Source organism: Camponotus floridanus, unplaced genomic scaffold (genome assembly GCF_003227725.1).
Source record: "Camponotus floridanus strain SB8 unplaced genomic scaffold, Cflo_v7.5 scaffold157, whole genome shotgun sequence".
In the NCBI taxonomy this organism is placed as follows: domain Eukaryota; kingdom Metazoa; phylum Arthropoda; class Insecta; order Hymenoptera; family Formicidae; genus Camponotus; species Camponotus floridanus.
Window position 1 is genome coordinate 379,464 of NW_020229278.1, and position 10,823 is coordinate 390,286.

General features: G+C 29.1%; 2 protein-coding genes across 3 annotated transcripts; one reads left to right on the top strand and one right to left on the bottom strand.

Annotated features, from left to right (window-relative positions):
- Positions 1 to 1,053: 1,053 nt before the first annotated feature.
- On the bottom strand, positions 1,054 to 6,389 carry LOC105258727 (protein unc-45 homolog B). 2 transcript variants are annotated; one of them, XM_025406832.1, is made up of 5 exons: positions 5,902 to 6,389; positions 4,401 to 4,840; positions 3,771 to 4,100; positions 3,221 to 3,661; positions 1,054 to 2,775 (listed from the first exon to the last, which is right to left on the bottom strand). In XM_025406832.1, the coding sequence occupies exons 2-5, from the start codon at positions 4,818 to 4,820 to the stop codon at positions 1,147 to 1,149; spliced, it is 2,820 nt and encodes a 939-aa protein (XP_025262617.1). In that variant the 5' UTR covers positions 4,821 to 4,840; positions 5,902 to 6,389; the 3' UTR covers positions 1,054 to 1,146. The 2 variants fall into 2 exon arrangements, with proteins under 2 accessions (XP_025262617.1, XP_025262618.1); XM_025406833.1 differs by lacking the exon at positions 5,902 to 6,389 and adding an exon at positions 5,174 to 5,265.
- A 1,057-nt stretch (positions 6,390 to 7,446) lies between these two features.
- LOC105258728 (protein nessun dorma) lies at positions 7,447 to 9,648 on the top strand. The gene is made up of 4 exons (XM_011270196.3): positions 7,447 to 8,524; positions 8,633 to 8,837; positions 8,922 to 9,200; positions 9,276 to 9,648. The coding sequence occupies exons 1-4, from the start codon at positions 7,614 to 7,616 to the stop codon at positions 9,567 to 9,569; spliced, it is 1,689 nt and encodes a 562-aa protein (XP_011268498.2). The 5' UTR covers positions 7,447 to 7,613; the 3' UTR covers positions 9,570 to 9,648.
- The last annotated feature ends 1,175 nt before the right edge of the window (positions 9,649 to 10,823 follow it).

Here is a 10,823-nt window from a genome sequence, read left to right on the forward strand (position 1 = left end):
AATTCTCTCTAAATTAAATAATCATATAGAAATATATTATAGATATTATTTTTATACATTTTTTAGACACACACACATAACTTTAAATAAATTTATATAATTTATAAAAGTTCTTGATTCCTTAAGTTTTGAAATGTATTTGCTTTAATGATGCAGATTTTAATAATTATCTTCAATGTTTAGTATTATTATTTTAACTTTTATCACAATATTGATTATAAATTAAAATTATTACATATAATAAAATAAAAAATATAAATATATAAATCTTAATTTATTATTAATATATTTATTATTTTTTAAAAATAATTTTTTAATAAATGAAATGTTTTTATTAGACTTTATAGACTTTTGAGAAACACGATATTTTTCACAAAATTGCATGTATTTTACTTTGATTTCATTAAAACACATATTCGTAGTTTAATAAGGATAGTGTTTAGTTTTTCTTTTCCTACTTTCATTCTCTTAAAATATTTTGATAATTTTTGCTCATACTTGAAATGTAAAATTTAGATAATTTTTATGTGAGAAGTAAAGATAGATATTAGATAATGATATATAAAATATCTTCAATTTATTTCACATTAATATGTGTACCAAGTAATAAGAAATCTATATTTTCAAAAATAATTTTCAACAAAAATTAATTTTAATGTATATATATGTATACAGATATGACAATTATGAAGGGTGCAGATATTTAGTGAGGATGTTACATATGATTTAGAGGTCTTTCTACAATCATTATCGTACATCATTCATTATTAGAACAATTTATTATACAAGTTTAAAATATTTTAGGTTTTTTTATTCTATAAATTTTAATAATATAAATATAATTCTATGAATTTTAGTATATGATTTTTAAAATATATAATATATATGTAATTTTTATAATATATACAGTAATTTATATTGTATAATTGACATAATTAATTTTTTATTAGTTACATTTTTATACTTTGATATTAAAATTTTTTTAATAATCTTTATCTTACGATATAATGAGAAAATTTAAAATTAAATATTTGATTGCATATAAATCATAAATTTTTAATAATAAACATAAATGTCACTTGACTTAATAAATTATATGCGACATATAAATATGAATTAATATCAACATGTTCATATATCATTTACTTAATCAACATGTTCAATATTACTAGTGCTTTCTGTTGATTCGTTTTCATCGACGTTTTTCTTGATCAAATTCCACTCGGCAGCAGCATCCAAAGCAGTGGATGCTAATTCTCTAATTTGTTTGTTTTCCACCATATCATTTTTACTCAATGCCATCAGTATTTCCATTATATCTGTTTCGATAAGTTTTGCAGCGACATCTTTTGTGCTTCTTATCATGTTTAGTACGATTACAACACCCCTATGTTGTACATCGCAGTTTGGATTGGCGAGTAAAAAACGTAGAGACTCCAACCAATTTTTCGAATCAAAGATCTTTTCGCAAGCCTTTTTGCTAACTGATGTTAGCATCGCCAGAGCTCCAGCAGCTGCGATACTAGTATCTTGATCTTCATCTTCACAGAGTATTACTAGATACTTGATTCGGTCATTTTCTTGTTCGTAATATTGAATTGTTTGCTCACACATTATCAAGTTATTCATAACTTGCGTGGCTGCACGTATCAGCATATCATGATCCCCATACATATAGGCCTCGATCTTGTGAAATCCTCCTTCTTCCAATATCCGTTTTCGCACGCTGTCGTTAATGCCAGCTAGATTGCACAGAGCCATTAAACTTTCGAAATTTTCGAGAGCAGAACATTCTTGATTTAGGAGATTTATGAATGGTCGAACAACCTCCATCATTCTCTGACCGGGAAATGCTACTTCGGGATTTATTGTGATTCCCAAACGAGCTAGAGCTTGCGAAGCTTGTTTCTTTCCCTTGGTCGTGCCATCCAGCGCTAGCGGTAATAGCGCTTTTACAGCACCCTGTTGAACGATTATTCCTCTCACTTCCTGTTGACTGCATATCGCATTAAAGACGCGCGCTATCAATTCTCTACTATTGTGACTGTCTGTCTTAGCAAGGCTGACTAAAGCACTAGTTACACCAGCCTTAGTTAACACGCACAATCTCTTATTCACAAATTCGACATCATCTAGTTCGTGTTCTTCAGGAATATGTTGTTTTGCGAATTTCGCCAATTCAATCATTTCGGGTATGATCTCTTGCTTGTCGTAAGCATTGCACAAATTCACCAGTGTTGTGACCACGCCATAGAGAACAGACTGATCGCCAGTTTTGGCGAGCTCGATCATAGCTTGAATGGCCTGTTGATCTTCTATTAATTTCTCTTTAACTTCGGCGTCAAAAGTGAGATAAGATAGACCCTCTATAGCCCACTTTCTCATATCCTTTTCTTTCTTCGGGTTAATCAAGAATCGTCTACAGGCTTCGGCTAATTTTTTTGTTGCTCCATCCGCAAACGGCCTGATAGTTGCATCTGTGCCTCCTGAGCTTCCTAACTTGCATAATCCCACTAATGCCCGAACGCGGATTGAGTCATCCTTAGATTGGTATAACTTTTTCAATATGTTTACACCTTGATTTATGATCGCGGTGGCCTTGTCTTTTTTGGACGCTACGGCAACAATACATTCGCAAGCGACTTTTTGCTGCAATAAATCATCTGTCCCTGCCATAACGAGAATCATTTCTAAAATTCCTTCTTTAGCTACAATTGCATTTCCAACGTCTAATGGACCCAATAATAAAGTTGTTATTGCAACTACTATGCGAACCTAAAACAGTCAATTAATAATCCATGAATATTTTTGCACAGTATATATTATGCAAGATAGAATAGATACATAACTTTTTTAAAAATATTAAGATAGTTATTATTTTCGAATATTTAATGATTAAAAAAATAGGAAATCTTTGAAAAAATCTTTAAACTAAATTTTAATACAGATGATAATCACATACAACATTGAAATTAAAATAGAATTTACTAGTAATAATAGGATTTCAATTTGAAAATTCCAAAGATACAATGTTAGGAAAAAATTGAATTAAAACAATCTTTTATTATTTCTGTAAAAAAATCAGTTTCAAATTGGTCATAGAAATTGTGGTTAAAATTATATGCAGCGATTTTATAAATATTCTATTATATAAATTAAATATTTATAGAAAATTATTTACATACACAAGTTATAGAATACAATGTTATAAAATGCATACCTTAGATTCTATATCAGGTGTAAGTAATTTATCTTTAATAAATTCATCAATAGCATTTCTAAATCGTTCTTTAGCAGCATCATAGTACATATTCTCGTATATTCTAGCCAAGCAAACACTGGTTATAGTCCGCGTGGAAGATGTAATGTCCATTGAGGATTCATATTTGTATTCTTCCATTTCACTGGCTACTTCCATCAATTTTTGCAAACCGCGAAGTTCGACCAATCGCTCGGCCCAGTCTAATGCAGTGTAATGAATATTACGCATAATGAGTTCTATTATTGCATCTCTCGCAAGACCTGATATTGTTCTATTTGTTATGCTGTACAACAGACATGATAGAATTGTATCTATTTCTTTTTTATACGTCTCGCATAAAGTCTTGTCAGGTTTTGAATCAGGCTTATTGTCCATTCCACTATAAGTATTTAATATGATCTAAAAAAAAGAAAAAAGAAGAAGATAAAATACATGTTTCAATGTATGCATAAATTCTCATGTTAAGGCATTTTGTGTGTAGAATAATATGTTTGATTAGTGTAATCACCTGTAAGCAGTATTGAGATGCATTGACTCTCTCTGCAAGTTTACTGTTTATCATTTCCAAAAACCAAGGCACACCGATATCTCTTATAACAGACTCAGTTCGACTAATATTATTTTTACATAATTCGCCTATAATCCGGATCGTATTGCAGATTATTTCCTCGTTTTTTTCAACTTTGACGAATTTTGTTATTTTAGATACGCCTTTTTGTTTGAAGATCTCTTCTGCTCCAGCTCTCTCACGTGCAAGCACAAGTAAATTATTCATAGCGGTTTCACGCTTTTCTCTATCCATGTTTATATCAAAGGCTAGGTCTAGCATTTGTGATACCTATAATATAGTATATAAAGTAATTACACAAATTAATAATAGAATATATAAAATAATTATTATAAATTAGACAAATTATATTTGTATAACTATTTCTCATACAATATATCCATCAAAGAAGAAACATTGAAAAATGTAACAAGAAGTTTAAATCACATTATGTATTGACTAAATCAAAATTCTTATTAGAAAAAAAATTATATAAAGTAATTAGAAAAATATTATGTGTTATAATTTATATTAATTGGACAAATTATTAAATGGGTGAAATTAAATTTCTTAACAATCATATATACTTACTTTAGCACTAATGCGTGACATTTCTTTATGTCGTTCCTGTACAATTTCGTGTAATCGTGCTGCTATAGGTTGAATAGATTTATTATTAGGATCAGATAAAATAATATTTCTCGCATCTCGATATGCCTCCTCAAATCTCTCCGATGCTTCAAGTGCCAGACATCTACGAAATAAGGCCTTAGGATCATTAGAACATATCTCTAATGCATTATCACAATCCTTGATCACTTTCTCATAATCAAGTAATTTTAAATAAGCAGCAGCTCGATTTTTATAGTATATCGCCTTCTCGGCATTATCTTCTTTTACTAATTTCAATGCATTTGTATAGCAATTTAAAGCCTCTGACCAGTTGTTTTTGTTAAATTCTTCATTACCTTTTTCCTTCCACTCTTGTGCAGTCATATCTGATTTTGTCATGATGTAATTACAAGTTAACTCTGTAAAACATACAATATTATATTAAATATTTGAACATGAAAAGATTCTCTTATCTATAAAGTATCTATAAAGTACAATATATTATATATATTTTCTGGGTATGCGAGCAAAGTATAGATGTATGATTCTGGATCAAATACATAATTGAAAGAATAACAAATATAAAAATAACAATACAATTTCTAGAATACTATTGACCCAAATCTGTACATAAATCAACTGCGATAGTTATCAATTATGATAATCTTTGTTCTAAAAAGTTTATATCATTTTTGTCAAACATTAAAAAGTAACAGGTACATAAAATGTAATTCTAATTTAAAATGTTTTACCTTTAAGTAAAGAAATTGCAGGAAGAATGAGTTTTTAAGAGCACAATACAATATTATATTAAATATTTGAACATGAAAAGATTCTCTTATCTATAAAAGTACAATATATTATATATATTTTCTGCGTATGCGTGCAAAGTATAGATATATGATATTGATGAAACAAATACATAATTGAAAGAATAACAAATATAAAAATAACAATACAATTTCTAGAATACTATTGATCCAAATCTACATAAATCAATTACGATAGTTATCAATTGCGATAGTAATCTTTGTCCTAAAAAATTTATATCATTTTTGTCAAACATTAAGAAGCAACAGGTACATAAAATGTAATTCTAATTTAAAACGGTTTACCTTCAAGTAAAAAAATTTCAGGAAAAACGAGTTTTTAAGAGCACAATACAATATTATATTAAATATTTGAACATGAAAAGATTCTCTTATCTATAAAAGTACAATATATTATATATATTTTCTGCGTATGCGTGCAAAGTATAGATATATGATATTGATGAAACAAATACATAATTGAAAGAATAACAAATATAAAAATAACAATACAATTTCTAGAATACTATTGACCCAAATCCGTACATAAATCAATTACGATAGTTATCAATTGCGATAGTAATCTTTGTCCTAAAAAATTTATATCATTTTTGTCAAACATTAAGAAGCAACAGGTACATAAAATATAATTCTAATTTAAAACGTTTTACCTTTAAGTAAAAAAATTGCAGGAAGAACGAGTTTTTAAGAGCACAATACAGTGTACGATTCACCTTATCACTTTCTCTCAATTTTACAACTGCGATTTAAAAAGGATAATCAGGTCATCCTCAGAATGAATGATGTTAGATTTAGTGCCGCTCGTATATATAAAGGACGTAGAACTATCCAGACGCTATGACACATTTGTGAAGGTTTATTTTTGGCAAAATGCCTTTTCAACACATGTAAGTGGGAGCATTAGGGTTAAAGATAGACCGAATGATGCTTCCGGTCTACCGGCGTAATTTAATTATATTGCCAATCGAAAATTCTCGATGCGATGACTTATGGCGATATGTACTTGTATATTTTTCATAATGTTTCGTTGTATCAATCATCTCTTCCATGTGTTTATCAAGCCATACATTTCGAACTTTATGTTAAATAATTGCTCTGTTTTTATTCGTTTCATACAACTACACTTTTTGTACTTTCATATCTGAATCGAGTGCAACAAGTGCAAGTGAAACCAGCAGAATGTCATTGTATCCTGTGATTGGTCGTCTCGATATTTTCGAGATATATCGTTAGAGACAATTGCGATTCTCGAACGCAGTCGTAAACGAAACGCGAAACGTGTATTGGTTTTCTCGAGATTGATAATACTGTGTAAAAATTCGCTTTAGACAATAATCTGCGATAAAATTCGGGACAGAAATTCTGTTTAAATAATTATAATATATTACACGTCGTGTAATATATGTGTTTTATATCAAACACTTTTAGAGAAGTAATCTCTATGCATGCACAGAAACATCGGACATAGATACGTATGTATATTTTAGAATATTAATTTTCTAATAATTAATTATATCTTAATATTTTAGAATATTAATTTTCTAATAATTAATTATATCTTAATATTTTAGAATTTTAATTTTCTAATAATTAATTATATTTTAATATTTTAGAATATTAATTTTACAATAATTAATTAATTAATTAATTTTATTTATAATAAAATTATTATAATTTTATAATTATATAATTAAATTATTATAATTTTATAATAATTAATTAATTAATTAATTTTCTAGTCACTATTTTTTGAGTTTGCACAGTAATTTAAATATATAATATAATAAAAAATTATTACGTTAAAATAATTACAATAAAATTATATATGTTATATTAAAAGGATCATAATTATAATAATTAAAATTAGAAGAATTTTTGTTACATTACAATTGTTTTTATTTTCTATAGAGCTTCCAGGATTGATATTAAAATTAAATTTAAAGGTAGACAAAGTTGTCATTTTTTATAAGCTTTAAAAAAGATTATTTATAACTAAAATTATGACAAAAATAATTCAATATGTATTAGTAGAATATAATTGAATATTAATTGATATGTTCAAATCTGTAATTCTATATATTATTATTATTATTATTATTATAATTCTATATATTTTTTTATTGTGATAAATTTAATTATCGACGATCGATCATATCAGTGTTTGCAATTATCTCCAGATCTGTTGGGCCTACATTTGTTAGGCAAGAAAAAATTTATTTTTAACGATACCTTCTTGGTGTCGCTTGCTCTGATTTAAAAGTTACATTTTGAATAATTTTAAATATTTTTCAAACGGACAGTGCGTGGTGTGGTTGAAGTTTCGCGTCTGCACGTGCTTGAGAACGAAAGTTTGTAAAGAAAAATGTGCGAGTACATGGACATATATATCTTTCACAAGAATTACATTGAAAGATTATTCGAGTATAAATGCATCCTGGGCGAACCGAGAAGAGTAATGCCTCCGAATATTCGTGCAGAATGGGCTTACGACTTGGAAACCGTTATGGAAGAGGCTGGTTGGGAAGCTTTATGGAAGGTATCCCGTTCCAGGTGCGCAGCTTTTCGCATTCCCTATCCGTTAATAGTCCTCGTCAAGGTATTAGGGATGGATTTCCCCAAGTTAAACGCCCTGGTGAAAATTAAGGCTGTTCTGGATGAAGATATTCATTTGCCTGAAGAACATGAAGTACCATTAATTGAACTATATCCCACACTCAATCAAAAAAATAAAACTTTGGATATAGAAGGCACTGCACATTGCATAGATCGAGTTCGGTTTTTCTATCATTATTTATGGATGCCGTGGGATGAGGATGAAGATGACGATACTATTTGGGTGAAGCAGCACTTAGAATCAAGGCTCAAGTTGTATTATGATATGAGAGAGAAAGTTATTAATGAAGAAACATGTGAAATTATTAGATCGTTAATTAGAGAGGCAAGGGATGTAAAGAAAAGGATTTCAGAATATGAAGCTATGTTGCCCGAAGATCTGCACGAAGAGGAAACACCTGAAGATTTAATAGAAGAAACGTGCGAATTGATGAAGCTTCATTTTCGGCTTCGGCAAATTAAAGCAGAAATGGATATTCTAGAAAATCCTTCATTGAGAAAGTTACTTGGGCAACAATCCTCTAAAAGAAAAGAAAAGCACAGAGATTTCAAGGATAAGAAAAATATATATTACTTTGTGTGGCTTGGTGGTACCGTGAAACGATTGCAGGAACTTTTTATTAAAATTCAAACAATGTTACCTGAAGATACATTTATGAAGTATGTTTTTTGTATGTTTTTTTTGTACTGTTTTTTTTTGTATGTTTTTTTCTCTTTTTGAAGGGAAATAAATAAAATTATAACTTTTATATATTGTATATATTTCAGAATTTCTGGATGTCTTAGTGATGCTTTGGATATAGTTGAAATAGGTGATACTATTTTATTAAGTGAAGGACATCATTTTGTCAAGTATTATAATGAATTACAAAAAGGAGGCTCAATTATAGGAATTTGCAATATAGAAGATATTGTTCTCTATCCAACAGAATCAGAACTATCATCAGCTTTATTTGATTTTTCTGGCACAGAGGTATAATAACATAATACAGTTAAAATTTTTCTATTATTTAGTTAACAATTTTCTTTTTTATATTTAATTTATAAAACTTAACAGGTCTTGTTGAAAAATATCTGTATTGATTTGGGAAAGCTTCACGAAGGCATAATTGTCAGAAAAGATTGTACTGTCATTATAACTGATTGTAGAATACGTGTTTCTGATATTCCAAGTAATACCATTCCAAGTAAATGGGGTGTAACTGTTATGCCAGGAGGAAAGTTAGTATTTGAGAACACGGTTTTCCAAGGATTAGGAATTGCTGTAACTATTTTTCCGACCGGTGAAGTTACCATGAATAAATGCAGTTTTGAAGACTGTTGTGAGGGTATACGGGTAAGATCACATTTCACAATTTTGAAGCTTGTGCTTTTAAAATATATGTATATATGGGTATGTTTTTTTTTTCAGCTCAATGATAATGTTACTTTTACTGCCACCGAATGTTCCTTTAAGAATATTAAACATGGGCATGCTCTAGTGATGGAAACTGAAAAAGTAACCAGTCCAAAAATCGTAAAACTAAAAAGTGAATTGACTGATACATCTTTAAATAAAGTAGTTTTAAATGAATGTAAATTTCCCAATGATGATGAGGAAATTGTTACATTAAGACCAAAAAGCATTGCAGCTTTCGCGCGTACTTTTGCTCAGGACGAAGAAACAAAAGAGAACGTCCCCCCGAAAGAAAATTCCGAACAATGAATTCTGTATTATTTATTATAAATTAATCATTGTCTCTTTGATCCAAAGTGCTTGATCTCTCGATGTACATTTGCATAAAAATGAGTTATAAACTTTTTCTATTTTTCTATCGAAATACAATTTATAGTGTTTTACGTGTGAATAATTTTATTGCACTTTGCTTGCGTACTTTCGCAAGGATAATTTTATATTTAAATTAATTTAAAAAAAAATTTTTTTTATTAGGCAAGAGCATATATTTAAATTAAAAAAATATATTTAAATTAAAAATAAATTTAAGTTAAAAAATTTAATTTAAATAAATTTATTAAATAAATTTAATATTAAATAAATATAATTTATTTAATATAATTAAATAAATTTAAATTATTTAATTTTAATTATTTAATTTTATTATTAAATAAATATAATTTATTTAATATATTTAATTTATTTAATATAATTAAATACATTTAATAATTTATTAAGCAAGAGTATATATTTAAATTTAAAAAAATATTCATTTAAAATAAGCTCCATCTTTGAGTGATATGATTTATCGACTAATACGTCATATTATCGAGCTACTCAAAAACGTTAGTAATTCTGCTCTTTTCCACCAGATGTCGCAGTAGTTACGATCGCCGGTTCGAGTCTATCTCGGTTCATTAGTGTTCGACGCGTTGAGATATATCGTGTTTTCTTGCATATTGATATGACAATTCAAAGATTACGAATATCGATAAGAAAAGTGTCAGCTTTTATTCACGCAGCGCGTATTTCATCCGTATTAACGTATTTCCGTCCATTCGTTTGGAGACCCAACGTGACAGTTAAAGCGTGCTCCGATTTGTTCCGCAATCATCTCGCTCGCAAATCGTCTAATCGGTCGCTTTTGGACAAACGTAAGTTTAATTCTTCCATCGAGCCTCAGGCCCAGAATATTAATTATCAGACTCGCCAGATTATCAGAGACGTCCAGATACGAGGTTTCGCGCGAACCTAACCTAACTTTACCGGCCGTGAGGGTAATCGGAGTCGCTGTCTCGTCGCATGCGCGTGTTGCGTTTCGTGCATACGTACTCGAAGGAAAAAAAAAATCACGTGAATACAAATTTAATTACGATGGGATTCATTATAAGCGTTGTATTTTTTCGATTCTGATCCGAGCGTATCTTGAATGGTACCGTAAGTGCTCCCCCTTCCTTGCCTCCTACCCTCTTCCCCCGCAGAACGAGCCATGTGATCGGACACGTGCGTCCGTCATGTATGAAT

Excerpts from the sequence above, each read along its gene's own strand:
- LOC105258727 (XM_025406832.1), bottom strand. The coding sequence starts at position 4,820 with ATGACAAAATCAGATATGACTGCACAAGAGTGGAAGGAAAAAGGTAAT. Across the intron at positions 3,662-3,770 it reads CATCTCAATACTGCTTACAG|ATCATATTAAATACTTATAG; the intron begins GTGATTACACTA and ends TCTTTTTTTTAG. Across the intron at positions 2,776-3,220 it reads CACCTGATATAGAATCTAAG|GTTCGCATAGTAGTTGCAAT; the intron begins GTATGCATTTTA and ends TGACTGTTTTAG.
- LOC105258728 (XM_011270196.3), top strand. The coding sequence starts at position 7,614 with ATGTGCGAGTACATGGACATATATATCTTTCACAAGAATTACATTGAA. Across the intron at positions 8,838-8,921 it reads TTGATTTTTCTGGCACAGAG|GTCTTGTTGAAAAATATCTG; the intron begins GTATAATAACAT and ends AAAACTTAACAG. Across the intron at positions 9,201-9,275 it reads ACTGTTGTGAGGGTATACGG|CTCAATGATAATGTTACTTT; the intron begins GTAAGATCACAT and ends TTTTTTTTTCAG.